The sequence below is a fragment of the Hesperophylax consimilis genome, chromosome 11, assembly GCF_061612785.1.
Source record: "Hesperophylax consimilis isolate HC1 chromosome 11, BYU_Hcon_1.0, whole genome shotgun sequence".
Lineage (NCBI taxonomy): Eukaryota > Metazoa > Arthropoda > Insecta > Trichoptera > Limnephilidae > Hesperophylax > Hesperophylax consimilis.
Genome location: NC_142846.1, coordinates 25,004,542 through 25,025,553, shown reverse-complemented (window position 1 = coordinate 25,025,553; position 21,012 = coordinate 25,004,542). Strand labels below are relative to the sequence as shown.

Here is a 21,012-nt window from a genome sequence, read left to right as displayed (position 1 = left end):
TTTCCTAGGTTTCCTCAAGTTTATTTCCTTAACCCATTGAGCCAATTTCCTAGGTGTCCTCAAGTTTGCTTCCTAACTTGTTGAGCCAATTTTTTTTCAACCTGGCCATTTACAAAAAAAGTTTGCGCTGAATTGTATTATAGGTCCAAAAACCGCTTTAATTGTACAAATTTTAGTAGAACCATTCATATAGGCGAAAACTCAAGATTTATACACAGCATTACACTTTGCTCATAAAATATAAATGCAGTTTGTTTCAAGCGTTTGAGGGTTATACATATGTGATTGGGCGTCCATGTTTTATAAAAGTATTTTTATCATTTTTTCTATCATGCGGAAATGCATAATTTTTTTGACGTTAGAAAGAAAAATAATAATTCTTTCCAGTTTGCCACAATTTTTTTTACTGGATTCCATTAATAAAGTCCTAAAAATAGCCAAAATGAACAATTAATATTTCGCAATATGGCAACAATCGGTTTGACTTTAAAAATTATTTCTTTATTTTTATTATACAGGGTGTATCGGCAAGTACCCGACAAACTTTAACCAGCTATTCCTCAGCACATTTGGAGTAAAAAATGTTATGGGCGCTTTGCTGTCCGGAAACATTTTTTTTCCATTAAAAACAAAAAATAAATTAAAAAATCCACACTCCGTCACTGTCATTTGCATTGAATCTCGTGTTCAACAGCTGTTATTAGCAAGTGTGTCAAAAAGTGTCCTCGCTCTTTCGTACACACTAAATAATAATAGTTAAAAATGAGACGAATGGTGCCGTGCCATTTCGTTGTGATTGTAAAAGCGCGCCAACGTAGGTACGTACGTACATTATTCAACAAAACTCGAACAAAATATTGCCAGATGGGTTTTCAAACTTTGACAAAGGATAAAACATTGGTGACATGTGGTGAAAATATGAATAGTAAATTTTTTATTAAAAAAAATGTTACCGGACAGCAAAGTGCCCATAACATTTTTTACTCCAAATGTGCTAAGGAATAGCTGGTTAAAGTTTGTCGGGTACGTGCCGATACACCCTGTATGTATGAGATAAAAGTGAAACTACAGTTTTCTTACAAATTCCCCAAACAAAATTAATGTGTTTTCGAAATCTCTCATTTTTCTATGATTGGAGTAAAAAAATGTAATTAAAAATATGGTTAGCATTTTTGACAATATTTTTCACGTTTGATATTAAAATTTTATTATTTAGAAATAGTAATGTTTATTTTAAATACATACACCGGAAAGATAATTTTATCTAGTATTTGTTTTTACGGAAAATTAAAAAAAATAAGATGTATATAGCGCATTTGAAATGCACAGAAAACATTGCAAACTGAACAAATGTGATGAAAGTACTGAAGGGTCAAAATCAACTGAACCTTTCCCATTGTCTTGGCTTGAAATTAGTGGTACCTAAATCAATGAATTCAAATATTGCTAACTTGGTTCTGAAAATTAGTATGTATCGGGCTGTAGTTTGTTTGTACATAAATAAGTTTAAACTTTCATAATATTATTTTCTATTGATGAATACTATAGAATAAAGAAGAAAACTAAGTGCCTTCCATACAAAATGGAAACAAATGTTTCATTTAGTTTCAGCGCTCTGTCTCACTCTCATTGGCCTAGCATTGTAAATCTCCATTCTGTTTGAATTTTGTAAATGCAGTTTTGTATTGGAAATTTAAACCTCGATTTGGCAAATATTTGAATCACGAAACACACCCACATGGTATTTTTCTTTATTCTATGGTAAATACGTTTGTAGTGTACCCTGGAAGTGAAATAAATCAATTTGATAAATTTATTATCAAAGATTAGTCGTGATGAAATAAAATGATTAATTTTTTCTGTATATAGAACAATTTGTAAATATGTTATGGTTTAACTAAGATTTCTGTGAAATCTCATTGCAATAAAATAAAACACAAAAGGACGGGGCTTGTTTTACAGAATTTGAACAATTCATCAAATTTTACAGTTAAAATTCAAGTTCTATGGTCTGTTAGTATTTCAGCTTCATGGAACAACTGGACAATAGTAATATAATATAACGGAACTTGAAGAAAACCTTTATAGAACTCGAAAACTGACTTTGAAATTTGATGAATTGTTCAAATTTCAAAGTTAATTTTCAAGTTGTGTTATTATTTCAGTTCTATAAAGCAACTGGTCGATAATGATATAATAACAGAACTTGAATAGTATTTTCACAGAACTTGAAAATTAATTGAAATTAGATGAATTGGTTCCGAAACAACCCGTCCTTAAACCAGCATGTTTTACATAACTTTTTGTACATTGTGTATGTACCAAGGTGTATAAAAAATATTTTCAATTGATCCAATTTCTTGATTCTGGTATCTGCTACCTTTGTATTGTCCGGAGAAATGAAAGTGTTTCATTGAAATTGTTAAATAATAAAACAGAGAAGGTTGAATGATGTAGTTTTTATTTTACAATGATCAAAATAAAATTCTTAAAGTTACAATCCAAATAAATAAAACAATCTTGTCCAATTTGCGATGAAGAGTTTTACAAAGGTTCCGGGGAAGTGACCTGTAAAAAACAATATGAAAATAACAAAAGATCTTCGATGAAACAAATTATAATTTACTGGCCCTTTAACCAAAGATCTTTTAGAAACGACGCATAAAAAGGTTATTTTAACGTAATGAAATTATTAAGAAAACAAAGAGCTTCCAATGCTAGTTCAACTAAATACTTTCAGCTGATCATTAATGAAAAATGAAGCATATACAGCTCTAAATCTAACTTATCTTAAATTATTATTTAAGATTGTGACTGGCCTTAATTTATAAAAGGTAAGTAAAATAAAATGCATGCATTTATAATCGGAAGCACTGTTAAGGACTCTACCAAACTCTGCTATTATTTGTTAGAGAAATGTAGGCACAATAATGGATTTTGGACAGTACGGAATATGTATGTACTTAATGGCTGAAAATTGAAGGACAAAATTTAAAAATATATATTTCAGATTGTTTCAAATATTTTAAAAAGCTATACTATTTATTAGGTAATCTATTCTGGTGACAAGTGTACTTTTTTAATTGTAAGAAACGTTGATCGTATACAATTTATTTGTTTAGTAGTCACGCCATTTTCAAAAAATTTATCTAAGTATAGAATAGCAATTTGATGCCGAGATATAATATTGGAAAAAAGCTAGAAATTATTCCGATTGTGCTCTAGATATTATTAACGGAGATGATAATTCCGAGAAAATTAAACGATAAAGCACTGAAAATCACTTACTGGTGAAATGGGAGAAAATTTGCACTGCGTATTGTTATTGTTTTTATCACTATTAAATCTAATGTCCATTGTTGATTACATCACTTAAAAATAAGCAACATAAGAATATTGTTTGGTTCTGGCTTTGGAAGATCCGAAGCAAGCTATTTTTTATAGATTAGGTCCTTGAATTATTTCAATTATCAATCATCTGTTGTATTTTAACAAACAATCTGTTAATTGTAAACGTGAAACTAGTAAGTACCATAATGATTGAGTCGATAAATTTATAAGATAGAAATTTTACCAGCAATTTTATTTCTGTATCAATAATTCACAACTCCAGTTCAAAGGCAATTCGTTACCTATTAAAATAATCACTATGACTAGAACATTTATTATGTATTTGAAAACGTAATACATATGTACATAATATTGTTTATAAGCGTAATTTACAATGTAAGTCAAACACAGAATAATATCATAATAACATTATCTCCATAAGAAGGAAGACAGAATATTGCGAGGGCAATGATTTAAAAAAAAATTGTCTATGGACTAAACAAACCATAGAGGTATGTTCTATGAAAGAAGCAAAAGTCAAAATTTTTAAATAGATATTTTTTCGATTATTATTTTGCGGGATAATTATTACAACTAGGTAGCTCCGAATAAGTGTTTTCGAGTTACACACAAATCCAAATTTTTATTTCCTCTTACATGGGAAAAAACATGGTTTTGTGCGTAACTCGAAAACGGTGATTTCGGTGTTGTGGTAATCAACCCCTCAATTTGATACAAGACTAAAGTGTGATTTGTTTTTATGGTGCTGCCTTTGAGTGCTTGTTATAAAAATACAATACTCTTATTGAACTCGCAACAGGAATTTTGGAAGCAAGATTCTTGAATTTTTTTTACCTATTAAATAAAATGTTAACATTGATGATACTGTCGTAATATGAATTGTGTGATGTATGAAGTAGTAACGTATCATAATGAAAGTGTATAAGATGAATTAAAGGATTTAGTGAATGGAAAGAATCTTAACACATTCAGCATCTTAAAAGTACTGAGAGGTTAAGTATGTAATATTATGTTATGTGTTAAAAGAATTAACTTTATAAAATGACGTAGATATTGGAGAAGTGGGAGAAATGATTAATAATGAATGAAAGACCACCTTATTCTGGAATGGCAGTTCACCTCGAGGCGTCCTTGGCCAACGCTAGTAATAGGAGCGTCCGTCCCTCCGGTCTCTCCGCTCCTCTCGATCTCGTCCATCCCGCGACCTCTCGTACCTATCCTTAGATCTCCGCGTCTCCCTCGACCTGTCTCTGCCCTCTCTCGACCTGTCTCTCCCCTCCCTTGACCTATCTCTCCATTCCCTCGACTTATCTCTGTATTCCCTCGATCTACCCCTCCTATCTCTGGACCTGACCCTCCCTTCCCGCGACCTACCCCTCCTGTCTCTCCTCTCTCTGGATCTGTGGTCCCTGGAACGCCCCTCATCATCTCTGGACTCTTGCTTCCGGCTGCGGCTCTCATACTTCTTGGAACTCCTATCATCACTTTTGGAACGAGACCTTTGCGAATATTTGGACTTGTGAGACGCCCTTTCGGGAGTCCGCGTAGAGTGTCTACTACTTTTGTGGCTTTCTGCCGTCACACTCGAATGCCGCTTGTATTCGTTGTCATCTCTTTTTCTCAATTTAGACTCAATAGTTTTATCACCTAAATCAAACTGATCGACTTCCTCTTTACTTTGACGCCTAGAAGATTTACGTTTATGATCACTCCTTGACTTGCGTTTGTCTTTTTTAGATTTCTTAACTTTTTTTCGCTCACTAATCGACTTGCTTTTCTTTTTCTTGGATTGCTTTTTTGTGCTTTCCGTGTCAGTGCCTGAACTAGTATTATCGGAAGAACCTGAATTACTACTGCTGGACGAGTTGGAGCCACTAGGAGTAGATGCTCGTTTATCTCGAAAAAGAGAATCTTCGGTGCTGATTGACTCACTGGAGCCAGAGCCCGAGCTCGAGCTACTTCGACTTCTCTCTTCACGCAATGATTTTTTAGATGGTTTCTCTTTGATTGTTTTTGGTGATTCACTAAGCTTCTTTGAGTCTTTTTCTTTATAATCTTTCTTAGATGACTTAGACTTTTTATCAGTTTCGATGGCATTGTGACTCTTTACTTTCTTTTCGGGGCTATCTCTCGACCTACGCTCGCTTCTGACAACTTTTTCAGAATGGTTTTTGGACGCCTTGATGTCTTGAAGGGGCGGCGTGCTCTCTGCGACGAATTTCTCTGTAAAAACATTCCAAAGCATTTATCCCTTTACAATGATTCAACACATAAAGACAGCAAAAAACACAAATTATCATCACTTAAGAAATGATGATTCGACGCTTTCAATAGTGCAGAAAAGGGGAATTAAAAACTGACAGAAATGTCGGTGATAATTTTATTCTTCACGGCGATTGAAAGCGTCTGACGTAAGCTCACACTGAAATGTGTATCAAGTCAGCCAGTGAGCTCTGCGATAGCACACCTTACATAGTTACTAAAACTGAGACTTACTATGGCTGTGGGAGTTATTCTGTTCTTTCCTATTGTTGGTTGTGGTACCCTCACCGTCAGAATTGGAACCTTCCTGCTCAGCTGCCGCCCCCCGAGCTGCCTTGGAGGACTGAGAGGTGGGAGTGCCGGGAGATGCTCGGCGATGGTGTCTTCGGATTGAAGCTTCATCTTCCGCTATTCTTGCTTCTATTTCACGGGAAGTTTTCTCAAACTCCGCCTTTCGCCGCCTGATGGTGTCCTACGAAAAGGCAATACAGACAGTAAAGAAAAGCCAACATTCGTATTGGAACAGTATGAAACAAAGATGAAAAAAGGTGCTTTGCTACAATTTCCATAGAAGAGTAAAAGAAATGTTTTGAAATCGATTATTACACCACGGTACATTACATCCGAATACAAAACTTAATTTTTCCTAAAAATGCTGATGAATTACCTGAAGCTGGCCATCGGTGAAGTCCTCGCTTTTCTCCCTCCGTTTGCTGTCAGGAGTTCTGGACCTGATGTCCTCGTATTCCGAGCCAGAGCCGCTGTCGCTGCTGTCCCCGTAGATTCCCAAGCCTAGCATAATTACCACATTGTAATAGCATAGTTAAATCACAACACAAAATGCTACTCCCGATATAAAAATCCCCAGTAAAAACTAAACACATTATTAAGTAGTATAATGAATTGCCCATTTGTTTTTTTATAATACGTTAATTCTACTGCAGTGAAAAAATAATTAACCATATATAGGGATATTTAATCCCAAAACAAATCTTTTGAATTTATACTCCAAACTCAAGATGTTTAAGTCATATTCAAATTTACTAAACAATAGCTTAATTCCGAGAAACGATGTATAAACACCGTTTTCATTTATTATTTTAATAAACACTATGTATCATGAAAACAATACATAATTCATTTTGATCATCATTCATCAAAGATATGAATTTGGAATGAGAAGAATATCATAAACCATAGATAAAGTGAACCATAGACAAAGATGAACCATGGACAAAAATGAATCATAAATTTATAGAGAATATAACTCACCGAGTCCTCCACCAATGGCTGACAAGGCCGGGGGGGACTTGCTAGCCACTGATGCGCCGCGTGACGATGCTTTTCATATAAATATAAACATTTAGTGAACAAAAAATACAACAATAGGCACTGGGCTATTCCTGAAACCAGAACATCCACAGACCACATAAGTAACATAGGAAGAAAATAATATAAAAAATGTCCAGCTAGAGTCCAATCAAGATATTTAATACAAAAACAGTCCCAACTAAAGTCCAATGCAGGTTTTATATAATTATGAGTCTGCTGGGAAAACGTGCAAAACTTAATAAATAATTTGACCTTACAATCTTAAACTTTTTGGAGTCATGAATCAATCGGAAAATAAATGAGTAAATGTCAACATATTATAGAGATCATCACAGACTTTTTTTAATATCACATCACAGAAATTGTGCATTTCAGTTTTCACCCTTTCGTGTGCACATCAGTTTTAGATAAAATGTTGTTAATAAATTGTAATTTTAAAGCACTAAGGAAAACATCACAAAGAATTTCGCAAAGAGAGGAAAATGTTTTTTCTGGAGGGGTGTCATAGTTCTTTCCGTCGGCACTGTTTGTCGCTGAGCCCTCCCGAAGTGAGATGCGTGGAATGTATTTGGTTTGGTTAACAACAAAGATACCTTGTGCGTGCGACCTGTTCCTAGACAATTCCTCTTTGCATACTGACAATATCTGCTCGGTCGTGACGTCTAGGAGAATCTCCGTTAGCGTTCGCCGCACTGTCAGCATCTAAATTAAATAACATGTATACCATTACAAATGAATCATTATAAGAATCACAACAACTCCGAGGCAACAGAGGATAGATTGAAGAGCAGTAGGTGGGGGGTGGGGGGGGGTGAGATGTTAGATGTTGAAATTTTGTTTTGTTTCTTAAAATATTTATCACTAGCTTTTACCCGCGGCTTCGCTCACGTGGTATTAGGGAGAAATTACTGAACAAAGAATTTTCATACAGGGATGAAATGTTTTTCCAGGATGAAAAGTAGCCATGTGTGAAATGTCACTTCCCTGCCCGCTAATTATCCCTATGCAAAAAATCACATCGATCGGTCGCAATATTAGTTATGATTACATATTTTGCCACTTGAGTCATCTGTGTGTGCGTTTCAGATGACAGGTCATGGATGGATGAGATGACAGGTCTTAAAAAAATGCACCTCTGATAATAAGTTATGTTGAGAATGTATATGTTTTAGTGAAACTTCAAGGATCATATTATCATACATAATATGCAATATCAGCACACGGGAATAGCCACTGATGGATAACATATACAAGAGCCGCGTAGATAAGGTTAAGAAATATAAAATACTCACAACTTCTTGCATCATTTCTTCCGGAGACTTCTGCAGCATTGGCGGTGGTTCTTGCTTGATTTCTATGTCGATCTTCTCCGCCTCCTTTTCTATCTTTTCTTCTGAATCAGAGCCTTCACTGTCCGTCTCCTGTTGATTTACATTGTTCATAATACTCAGTACCTAATACAAAAATCCAATGTTCTAAGTGAAGAAGGCGCTTAGAAATATGTACTATACACAGACATAGGAATTAATAGACGAGAAGATAAAGGCGAGGGGTAAAATCAACTGTTGAAGAACGAAGGGAGTGAAGATGACTGTGATTCGTCAATAAATCAATCTGACAGTAAATAGGCATCTCGCATTATAATATCACCATTTACTTCTTAAAAGTAAAATCTGCTTTGAATGAATAGACATTTTTACATGGGAGCGCAAATTACTCGCCACGTTATGAACAAATTTGCGAAGTCCAAATTCGGCAAAAAAATTCGGTTGTATTTTCAGAGTCGAATATTTCGTTTAAGTATTTAGTTAAGACACTTTTATAAATGTTCATAATTTACTTCCCAGCAACCAACCAGCTTTGTGTTTCGCGTCCAGACGTTTCTCGATGTGATAGTAACAACTGATTCATATTATACGATGTGAATATGCTTAAAATAAAATAAAATAATGCTTATATATGGAATGTAATACGACAATTGGGTTTATTCTCTTTTTTCGCATCTATTTTTACCAGTTTTCATAGTACAAGTAAACATTTTGCCGTGTTATTTCGTAAAATGAACCGATGATGCCTCGACCATAGTTCGCACAAGAATGATGACGTCACGTTTTCAAATATCACTTGAGGCCGTACGCGAGCCCAGCCGGCTCAATGGAACCGGTATGGGGAGTGGGGATAATACGCTTTTAATCACTTAGGGCAGGTCTACTAATATTCATATGTCTATGGTACTATATTATTAGGAGATCTAATAAAGAATGAAAAAAAGAAACTGGATCAAAACAAAAGGAAAAAAAAACTTATCTTATTTATCTCAACAGTAACTAAAAATAAGGGATTTTGATGGTTTAATTTTGTGTAGAAATGTATATTTATGAAGGACCGGGAACAGTCTTACAAATTTGCTCTTGGCAGGAAGTCTGGGAACTCCATCATCAGGTTGCTCTTTGAGGATGCGTTCCTCTTCCAACCTCTTCAACCGGAGGTATTCTTCACGTTCTTTCTGTTCTCTCTCTTTGTCTAGCTGCTTCTGCTTCTCACGTTCCATTTTTTCAAGTCCTGGTTGTAAGAAAAAAAAATCAATGAAACCATTTACTTATTAAAACAACTTATCCTGCTAATAAATTAAAATAAGAAACATTGAAACATGCGTACACAAAATTTTTTCTTCAAATGGGTATATAGTACAGTACACAAACTGAAGGTAAAATTTTACTATTACATTCTTAACCTCTCAAGTAATGGCTACCTAAATTTGGGTAGGTGATTTTGAAGAATTAACCGGTTAAGGCCACGTAGTAAGCGTTCAAAGATGGTTTGAAAGAGAGATATGTAAATACGAATGTTAGTGCGCTAATATTAAAAAACGATAACAATTAATAAAACACAACTCATTTGAAATAGAGCAAAAATCTCTCGACAAATGCTTTAGTTGCATTCAAAGATACAATGTGAATTTTTTCATGCCTCTAACATATTAACTGACTACGCCCGAAAATTTCCAAACCTGAGAAAACTCGAGATAACACTCCCTAATGTTTTAATATTTTTATTTTAGTTCTTCTTTAGCTCACTAAGGCATTATCAATTATTTACGATAAATATCTTTTTACGAATTTCTTTTATTTCTTGGCCCACACTATGCACCATAATATCAACTTTCAGTCCCATTTTGGTGGGACTAGGACTTTGGGAATTTTAGTGAATAAAATTCATTCCAATTAAAAATATGGAATAAATGTTGAAATCTAGATGGATTCATTTGCTTTAAACTGCAGCAAACAGTAAATATGTTTCCATATTAATATTTGGAGATATGATATTAATTAAATCGAATGGCTGAAATCGTTATTTTTCGTCGAAAGGTGATCATCAAAAGTGTCGAGCAATCCTTCACAAATTTATCATTAGATGTGGAACACTGCTACTTTTACAAAGTCTTTCAAAGATTGTAACGGATGCCATTTTACTGAACAAATAAATTAAAATTTTCAATGAAAAAACCCTGTAGAAAACCCTGTAAAAAACCCCTTTCTTTTTTTTTTTTTAAGAAAGACAAACATTCCCGGGTTACGAATAACCTGGCAATATTTGAAAATCTCCTACTATCACCACAGTAAACCGAAAATATTGCTTGTGTTGTGATGGAGGACTTAGCCAGCCGAGGAATTGAACACACTATGCCTGGGTGGGACCCAAACGCGATGTAAAACTCGGCCACCGACCTTCCTTTGATAGTTTGCACAGATAAGCTGATGTGCCGCACACACAATCAAAAAATTGAGGGAACGTTGGTGGAGATACATCTATCCTCTCTTCCTAAAAGGCTTAAAATAAATTGGGTTACCTTCTCTGATCCACCCGGGCAGCTGTCTTCTCTTGGCAGCATCAATCGTCTGCGTGGTGTCCTCCGCTATAATGGGAGGGGGTGGGGGTACGGGGTGCGGGTGCAACGGGAGGCGCGTGGGGCGCCGTGAGGAGGAGTTGGAGGAGACATGGCGGGAGGAGGATGGGGAGTGGCGACGGGAGGAACGGGAGCGCTGCTCGCCGGAGCCCTCCTCTGTGGTCCAGTAGCCAGTCTGGATGGGAGCGGAGGATGTGTACCTGGGGAGAAGAATTTCATTGATAAAAGTGCCTAATTAATAAAAGCGGCAGATAGTAGTGAATAAAATATACTTAAAATTTAAAAAAAAACGTATTTCGTAAAAACAAACGATCTTTCGTAAAATTCTATTTAAATTTCACTTTTATTTTCAGGAATGAATGAATGCAAATCTTTGAAGTGGAAATTAACATCCAATGGAGCTGCAATTTGGGTGATAGACTCGTTGTCAATGACAATGTATTCTATCAACTTTTGGTGGAAATCACGTACACCCACGACATTTTGAAATCTAATGACATTACAGCAGTTAATATACTAATTATATGTCGGTCCTACCCGATCGGCATTTGGCGAAGTTAGTAGAGTTGCCGACTCCAGTTCCTGGGTAGGAAGGTTCAGTCCGCGGTAAAATATTTTAAAATAGATGAACTATCTCTATTATACTAAAATAAAGTCGCTATCCGCGTCTCTCTGTTCTGTTCTTCTAAACTCTGCAATGGATTTTGATAGGGTTTTCACTATAATTTAGAGAATTTCTTCTGGAAGGTTTATATATATATATATATATAATACATGCATATTATATTTATAGAAAGTAGAGAAAGGTCGAGCAGAGCCGAGTACACGTCAGCTAGTAGTAAAAAAAAAACTTTGTCATTACAGGTTGATTTTTTGGTTTAAAGTTAAGGCGATGCACTACGTCGTGTAATATTTTAAATTGAGCCGCTATCAATAACAACCCTTACATAGATGGCGATAAGGTTTAAATTCCCACTTAACACCATCAGCCTGTTTTGATTTAGGCAAGAAAAAAACATGGCCAAAAGTGCCTTTTATTTTATTTTTTGGATGTTCAGGCATAAATATTTAATTTTTTTTCGATCACTTTATAAATAACTTAATTTTTTACATTATACAATAAAATCATAACCGAAAATGGGTTCGTAAGTAGGAGATTTTAAACTTTAAAGCAGTTTACATAGGCCTTTACATTATTTTTTTCTGGGCTTATAAAAAATACTCGATTATTTCAAAGGCCAAGATGTAATAATGTATTTAATTAAAGCATCTGAAACATTTCTAGGCGACCAAATTTTCAAACCAAAACCACATAATTTTGCATTACTACGTATGGCATCGCATTAACACACTTTAATCGGGAAGAGTAGTTCTACCCGTTCGGTCGATTGATGCTTAACGTCGGAAAGGGTGGTTCTACCTTCTGCGCCCGCCTCATTTCAATGGCAGAAAAGATGAAATTATCTGATGTTTTTATATGAACATTATATACCAATCTCTTTATAAAGGTCCCAACTATATGCACATAATTATCAAATTGCAATGCAAGTCTTTTTTTTGTATTTATCTTGGAGTCTTTTGTGTACATCGATATTTCAACTAAAATGGCCTATATTATTGAACACCTGACACTTGATAGGTATTGCGTTTGAAGATCAACGAAATAAGTAATTTAGATAACATATTCTGTTATTCTAATAATTCAATTCCTGGAACCAGGGTTTTTATGACCATGAAACCCGAAACAAATTTAAAAACAGCAGGTATCGGCAAACACAGTTAGGCGGACCATAATAAATATTTACAAGTGCGTGCCAGTTTTTAAAAAGCAAATTGTCCTATGTTGTGTTCCGAGGAGATAATATTTATATTTGCTTTTTCAAATCTTTCAAAATGGATTCTGAAAATTACGAAAGTGAGCGAAATCGTCGCAGATAATTTATCTGCCTGTTCTAGTAATTATTTGCCATAGTGAAAGAGAATTGAATGCCATAGTGAAAGAGAAGAATCTAGTGGATGTGAAGAAATTCCTTGTAGGAGAAGAATGTCAGTGATGCCATTACAGTTCAGTGATTCTGAAGAAAGTGATATGGAGGAAGAACAAGGAAATATTAGATGAACAATTTTTAGACGTAAACTGTAACTGATTATATAAAAGTGATTAAAAACTTAAACCTAATAGTGTATGGTGAAAAAAATAAACAATATTATGTGAGCAATACGAGAAGCATTCTACGCTAAGTGATTATTTTAAATTTCATTTGAAAAAATAACCAATATTATTAGCACATTTGGTTTTGGTCCGCTGTACCGTGCGAGGGTAATTGCACACATGGTATTTCAATGGGTAATAATGTGTTACTCTGACGATACTAGAGAAGTGGCAATTGTTTTTTGTTTTTATAATAATTTGGGCTTGGTGAAAATATAATAATTTGTAATTTTATAAAATTGAAACCTAGTTTATACTTAAAAAATTGAACACTAATGACTCAAAAATGACTTTGTTTTCGATTTATTATGTTGCATTAGAAATAATACTTGGTTTTCGGCTACAAATTATATAGCTTGGGTATGCTGAGTTAGTATGTAGAAAATTTTATTGAAATATTTCCATGATTTTCGAAGATATAGCGATTTAAAACAAATTAAACAAATTCGCGCGGGACCTTTATTTTCGCCCGTTTTCAGCGGTCAGCCGGCGAAAAAATAACCCGATCAAAGTGTGTTAAGGTGTTTCACGGTTGCTTACGAGAAGGCTCCATATGGCTATTTTACATATTCAAACAAAAAATGCGGCAGAATGAAATGAACAGAAACACATGTTACAGTTGCTACATACGAATAGAAATACACAGAGGACGAACCAAAATGCCCTAAACTAACAATAATTAACCCCGGTAACTGGTCAGCTCTAGAAAACTAGACGCAGATAGAGAAACTGAGTGTTTAAGAGAAAGATAACCCAACCCGACTTAACCTAACCTAACCTAACCTAACCTAACCTAACCTAACCTAACCTAACCTAACCTAACCTAACCTAACCTAACCTAACCCAACCCGACAGTATACATAACTTACCCCTGAAAGTTGTTATCTCCCGTGGAATATCCGGAATAAGGGACCTCGGGGGTGGGCATGAGGGCGGGTTTACTTCCAGGGATGGTGTTTTGCGGCCAGCCCCAACCACCTAAAAATAAATTAATTAATAAAACACATACCATTTGTGCTACATAATAAAGGCAAGACTATTTAAACAAATAATGCGTCTTAGACATAAGTCAGATGTAACATTACCCTTGTGTAAGATGAACTGAATTTCCTGAACAAATAAGGAAATATTATGTAGCAGTTATCATGATTAATTTTTGCATTATTATTTCGCAAGTTTAATAATGTTACAAGTTAGTTTAGTAGTAGCTATACAGGGTGTATCGGCACGTACCCGACAAACTTTAACCAGCTATTCCTTGGCACATTTGGAGTAAAAAATGTTATGGGCACTTTGCTGTCCGGTAACATTTTTTTTTTAATAAAAAAATTATTATTCATATTTTCACCACATGTCACCATTGTTTTATCCTTTGTCAAAGTTTGAAAACCCGTCTGGCAATATTTTGTTCGAGTTTCGTTGAATAATGTACGTACGTACCTACGTTGGCGCGCTTTTACAATCACAACGAAATGGCACGGCACCATTCGTCTCATTTTTAACTATTATTATTTAGTGTGTACGAAAGAGCGAGGACACTTTTTGACACACTTGCTAATAACAGCTGTTGAACACGAGAAACAATGCAAATGACAGTGACGGAGTGTGGATTTATTTTTTGTTTTTAATGGAAAAAAAATTTTACCGGACAGCAAAGCGCCCATAACATTTTTTACTCCAAATGTGCTAAGGAATAGCTGGTTAAAGTTTGTCGGGTACTTGCCGATACACCCTGTATATTATTTAGGTTTATGGGGTTACAAATAATGGCACCTTGCTGTCATGCCTGTTTAGCTGGCAAAAGTTTAACAGGCAGAGAATCAGTGTTTAATGGGAACCAATCAAAATTGCGTTGATTAATTAAGCTAAGAGCTTTATTGCATCCATCATAGTTAATATGTAGAAGCAAAGAGAGATATGGCATGGAAGCTGTTGTCGAACTATGACCAAACTGCATGATGAAAGATATACGTTTGGTGTATAGGTAGACACAATGATGGGGCGGCGCCGTGCGTAGTGATGTTGGCAACATACGGTTTGTTAATACTAATTGGATAATTTGTAAAGCACCGTTTTTGGGAAAAATCACCTCAAAGGCTCTGTACAAATTTGACTTCCTAGGCTCTATCTAATTATGTACGGACCCATAAAACATACTTACCGGCAGTTCACTTCAGATAAACACAGATTTATTAGAAAGTTTAAGCTTGAAGAAGATACAATTTTGCAGTCCTCTGGACTCTATATTAAAAACACAATTGCTATTTTGTCCTCCTTTACTATTGATACTATATTTATTAGAATTTTAGTGGCAAAAGCAGAGATTTAACGTTTATTTAAACTTTTTTTTTTCAATTTTAGGATTGGAGAGTTCTTACAAAATTACTTTAAAAAGCTTAAAAAATTCTACTTGGTTTAAATAATTAAGAGTAATTTACATTTTTTCACATTTTGTTATTTACAATGTCGCGAACTGTGAAAGGTTTCCAACTTTTGAGGTTTTTTACATTAACTCCCCACAGGAGGTCCTGAGGAAAATAATTTCCCTGTGTAATCTTTGGGGAATGTGTGAGGAGGGTATTTTTAAGTAAAGGAAGGAGAGGAAATTCTGGAAAAAGGTATGAGGTGAGGTAGGAATCTGGGGTCAGTGTGTCCAGGAGTGACATAGGAAACCATCCGTCCCACCCACAGTGGTGCAAGGCATTGGGTCGAGAGAGTCTGACTGGAGAAGTCAAAGGACCTCCCTCAGCCGGCTTCTCCCGATCCAGCCAGCCACGCAGCTGGTGGGCAGATGTGTCCGCCGCCGAGACCTGGACAAACCTCACCAAATGAAAACGGCACCCAAGTCACCAAACGCAGCGAATAATGGATCATGGCCCACCTCCCTTGTTTCTATTATCTATGGTTGCATTCTTTCTTTTCAACACATGGATTGTTTAGGGAATGATTACAACAGAGCAATCAGGATTATGCCTTTATTTTTTATTTGAAAGCAGTATCGTAGGTTCTTACTCCATTGGTTCCAAGAGTTGTTCCAGTTTGGATCGGGCATGGAATTGTTCCACTGCTGGGGGTTGATGGAGGGGGGCGCCGGTGCTTCAGGGTCTGCCCCCTCCATCTCCATGGGGGCCTCTCCACCCTCCAGACCTGGTGAAGGAATAGACGGATTGTTAGGTTATGTAGAAGATTTCATAAATCAGGATTTGTCCTTATAGATTCAAACCCACTATTAACAAGTCGAGCGCCGATCACGCACCGGACACATTTTTCTTACAACTGAAATTTCCGATAGGTCACCGGAGACCGTTCTAATATCATCCATGCAGGAATTTTTTGCGATACAATTTTAACCATTATTTCTTTGAAAACACCTTTTGATTATTTTTTTCGTGTAGGGTACCTTATTCAGGTTCATGTAGAAATAATAAATAAAAGCAGTTTATGCATTCGCACAATTATATTTATATATAAATAATTATTATATTTAGTTGGGCGTGCATTTGGAGCATTTCAGGATTGTGCACCAATGCGTTATATGTGAAATACAGTGGAAACGATCAGAAAATTATCATTTTATTCAGTTTTTAGGCTCTCCTAAACAATTTGTTCAAATGTAGATAGGCAGTTTTATAGTTAAGCAGATGATGTTTTAATATATTTAATTGCGGCATGTTCCAGAGTAATAGATGCTCTCAGTATCGCTTCGGTGAAAGGACACCATTCAAAGTTAAAAGATTTGGTGACCAGATCTGAATAGGCAAGTACGACCCAACCAATCTCTTCTCCATCTTATTACTCTCCGAACTCTCTTCAGCCTAGCAGCATATCCCAACCGGGGGCGTAATAGTCCTACGGAGGGTTAAGACTCTAGTCCGGTATTCACATAACCAAATTAAGATTCCCAGAATTTTTAATCAAAAAAATTATAAAGAAATAGAAAACTAACATCACAAACAAACAATCTCTCTTTAATTCTTATCAGTTCTTGACCTAAATTCTTATACAGAAAACAAATGCTGTGTAATAACAAATATTTATGTTTGTAATAAGTTAGTGGCTGAGTTGACAATTGCTTCAGATTTCCAATCAGGCACCGTGGGTTCAATTCCTCTGATGGCTATTTATTTATTGAAGCATAGATGGAATATGGATAGTTCCAGCGAGCACTCAAGCCATGAGCCCATTGTGCTATCTCCCATTTCACCATATTCCTTTGAGTTTGTTTCGTCCTGCGAGGGTCGCTGTTTTCTCGCGTATGGATCCCCTAGAGGATCCCGTAGCGGTAAGTTTTCCCAACGGAAGACCTTCTTTGTTTAGGTTCCCCCAAGGCCCCACGAGAGTCCACAGAGGTGACCTCAACTCTTCTGCACTCCCCCTAGGTTACCGAAAGGCCCCTCATTGGTGTTAGTTTTTTGTTTGTTTGAATGGTCCATTTTGGTACCAAGAGTATTTAGCGAAACAAAAGGTCCACACCAACAAAGCCTCGTTATCTCGGAGGTACCGTTCGTGACACTGTTCCCCAGTGTCATTCAACCCGAGCATGGTAGTCCACACCTTGGCTTGGGATGGCTATTGCAGTTCGTGTCAGCTAGCTGTTTTTAAAATATGTAACCCGGGAATGTTTGGCTTTCTTTTTAAAATAGAAAAAAATAATGTCTTACCCGGTATGATGGGTGGAGGGGGCGGTGGTACAGGGGTCTGTTGGGAGGAGGGGGGCACCGTCTCCTTCATCTGGATCCACTGCTGTGCCAGGGTGGCCCAGTCCACCTGGTCGTTGTCCATGTTCTGATATGCCACCGGGTTGAGCGCCCATTGTGTGGGATAGTCCACCGTGTCGTTGCCCGTAAACATGGCTGCCACTTATCTAGAAGAAAAAAAACATATATAAATTTAGTCATTTAAATGTTTCACTTATCAGTGTAGAAATAATTAGTATTTGGGTGTTGACGATTATTTAAAAAAAACGCTGGTATTGTCAATACTGTTCAATATAAGCGTTGATAATAACACTGATGTTGAGGCTAAAACGTTAAGGAGTTCCAAATGTTATTTTTATAAGGAGTTTAAGAAAATCTATACACATCTAAGTTGGAAGGTAAGTTACCAAAACACCATTACAAATTGTGTATAATACTGTATAGAGAAGTTACTGCTGCAACTATTTATTTATTTGACGCCGATATTGCTAAAACAATGCATACAAATCATAGACTGTGTTATGTTGAAAAATATTTCCATGTAGTTGCTGACATTATTATTATTATTTAATGAGCAGGCGGAATTCTGCTGATGCGCTCAAATCTGATTTAACAATAAGTTATTGAGTTGTTTTAAATTTAAAATAAGTTAATCCTTTCTTTTCTCCAAAAAAGAATCCAACCGAGCCTTAAATTGCTTTTGCTTTATAAATAATGAGACAAATTTTCGTGAAAAGAAGGCGTCGACGGCATCTAGCTATTAGTTCCAACAACTAGTTATATTTTGATACAGTGCTAGGGAATACGCCTGCCTGCGAAAGCACAACCAAAAAAATTATTGAACATAAATATATTTTTTAAATTCTGTAAAAAAGTAGGAAGAAATTCCAAATACCACCATTGATTTAGTGATCAAAACACTTGATTTGAATTAATTCAAACAAGTGCACATTTTTATATGGCTAGAACACAAACTTCTGGAAGCTACAAGAAGGATCAAGGGTAAATGTACAGAAAATAGGGATAAGCAGAACACTTGGATCCGAATTCAATTTTTCAGTGTAAACATTGTAGTGGGTAATTTTTCTTATTTGTATTTAAATTTATTGTAATATTATATTTTACACCAAGTGAATACTATCCAATAATAAGGTTATTCACAGAATAAAGCACAGGTGTACAAGAAGACACACTTTTATTGTTATGGACTCCTTCATTTATTATTTTTCTAATAAAATCTTTCAAACTCAAAATAACTTCTTCTAAACTTAAATTAAGACATAACAAAACATAAAATCACCCTTTTTCGTGATTTTTTTTATACTACATATAAGAAAATATTCTTTGAATATGAGCCCAAACTTTAATAAAATATGAATGTACAAACAATGTTTGCATGTTGCAAGCATACTGCAGTGAACTTTAGATAATATTTCAAATTTTGTGCAGATGATGTTAGTTTTTTGAGGAAAAAGTTACACTTAAAGTTTACATGGGTCAAATCTGACCCGATAGAGGCGTAACTCCAAAAATAACAGTTGACACAGCGTATGCACCTAAATTGCAGTTCTGTGGCATTATGTGAGACTGAGGAATACGTATGAACATCAAACAACTGTTGGATTACAGCCGATCATAGCATTTTCCGGGTCAATTTTGACCTGCGTATATACCAGGTTATGTGTTAAAATAGGTACCATGAATTGAAGAAATACGGTGAATCTGAAGAAAACCCTTACCCAACACATTAGACATGATGATAATTAACACACTTCCGGCGGAAAGGGTAGTTCTACCTTTTACGCCAGTCCTGCGTCCTACTTAAACGACTATAAAGGCATTGCTGTTCGATAATTCTATATGAATATTGTATACCAATCTATTTTTAAGGGTTCCAACTATAAATATGTATATGTATAAATAATTTGATACAAGTCTCATATTTTATTATCTTCTTGTCTCTTGTGTGGAAGAATATTTAATTAAAAGGAAACTAAACTTAACTTGTAGAATGGGTAATAAAACCTTGCACTTATGGAACTGGAGATGCGGAAATCCTTAGTTTTTTGTAAGGATTTGTGCGATAGTGAAAAACAAATGTTTTGAAATGTAATAAGATATGTACATTTTTTTACACATAAAACATCACTAAATGACCCAACTGACTATAACTTCAGTTACAAGTTAGTGTGGTGACTAATAGGTAAAAAAAAATTCAAACACATGTATTATTTTCAAAGATGTAGCGGTTTTAAGCAAAAGCCACTTTCTAGAACGGGACCGCCCGCTTGAAGTGTGTTAATACTGTTTGAATTATATGAAAAAAATGGGATAGCTGTTCCATGAGATATTGTAAAATAAACGTGCACACATTTTTATATGGCTAGAACATGTAAAGTTTTGGAAGCCCCAATAAGGATCAAGGACAATGTGGCAGTTAAAATAATTTCCTTCAGGGCCTACGTCGTATTTGGGGATACTGTGAGGAGGGTCTTTTGGAAAGAAAATTATTGGAAGTTACGAAGCAGGGGAGTGAAAATTGGAAATTATTTCGAAAGGTTTTTTGTAACAGATATAAAATGATGTTGTTTGATTTTCGGGACAGTATTTTGAAAACTTGGTGTAGTTTACGACCAACTGATCTGATTTGACGCAGTTTGAATAAGTACAACTAGTAATAGAATAGTCAATTGAAAACTGAATAGTGAACACCAATAATCAGTAACCTATCTCTACAAATAATAAAGCAAAATAATAATTTATGACTAGATGGTTACATTATGTTATCTGAAAGCAATTACAGAGATCATAATAAAAATATTCACCTAAGTTATCAAATCAATTTATTTACGATTATTTTAATTTTCGGTGTGTGAAGAAAGTCACATGCATATTAATAGCTACAGGGTGCCCTAGGCTCGCTGTAAACGATCACCAATAAAACACAATTTAAAATAAACCGAATTGTGGGAAAACAAACCTGCAGAATTGGTGTTAAAAGTATAAAATCACAAGAAAATCATATTAAACTCAATAAATTAATGTTTTGACAAACGTCCCGGACATTTCGGCGCAGCGCTATTATTGTGTTGCCAGTTGCCATCCAGTTGCCATCCAGTTGCCAATAATTCAACAAAAGATATTTTTATAGCCGTGAGATTCTAAGAGAAGCTATATACGAGAAAACATAATTTTTCAAAAATAACATGATGATAACAATGAAGAGAAGTTTAAAAATAGTTTAACTTAAT

The 21,012-nt window shown here is 35.3% G+C and overlaps 1 protein-coding gene across 2 annotated transcripts; it reads right to left on the bottom strand.

Annotated features, from left to right (window-relative positions):
* Positions 1-41: 41 nt before the first annotated feature.
* On the bottom strand, positions 42-20,873 carry LOC149419961 (uncharacterized). 2 transcript variants are annotated; one of them, XM_089637391.1, is made up of 13 exons: positions 20,742-20,873; positions 17,726-17,928; positions 16,077-16,211; positions 13,934-14,042; positions 10,796-11,052; positions 9,347-9,507; positions 8,238-8,366; positions 7,539-7,647; positions 6,886-6,954; positions 6,281-6,405; positions 5,848-6,085; positions 4,448-5,574; positions 42-2,568 (listed from the first exon to the last, which is right to left on the bottom strand). In XM_089637391.1, the coding sequence occupies exons 2-12, from the start codon at positions 17,913-17,915 to the stop codon at positions 4,493-4,495; spliced, it is 2,604 nt and encodes an 867-aa protein (XP_089493517.1). In that variant the 5' UTR covers positions 17,916-17,928; positions 20,742-20,873; the 3' UTR covers positions 42-2,568; positions 4,448-4,492. The 2 variants fall into 2 exon arrangements, with proteins under 2 accessions (XP_089493517.1, XP_089493516.1); XM_089637390.1 differs by lacking the exon at positions 42-2,568 and having other exon boundaries at positions 2,577-5,574.
* Positions 20,874-21,012: the final 139 nt, after the last annotated feature.

Excerpts from the sequence above, each read along its gene's own strand:
- LOC149419961 (XM_089637391.1), bottom strand. The coding sequence starts at position 17,915 with ATGTTTACGGGCAACGACACGGTGGACTATCCCACACAATGGGCGCTC. Across the intron at positions 16,212-17,725 it reads CCCTCCACCCATCATACCGG|GTCTGGAGGGTGGAGAGGCC; the intron begins GTAAGACATTAT and ends TTCCTTCACCAG. Across the intron at positions 6,086-6,280 it reads TCACCGATGGCCAGCTTCAG|GACACCATCAGGCGGCGAAA; the intron begins GTAATTCATCAG and ends GCCTTTTCGTAG.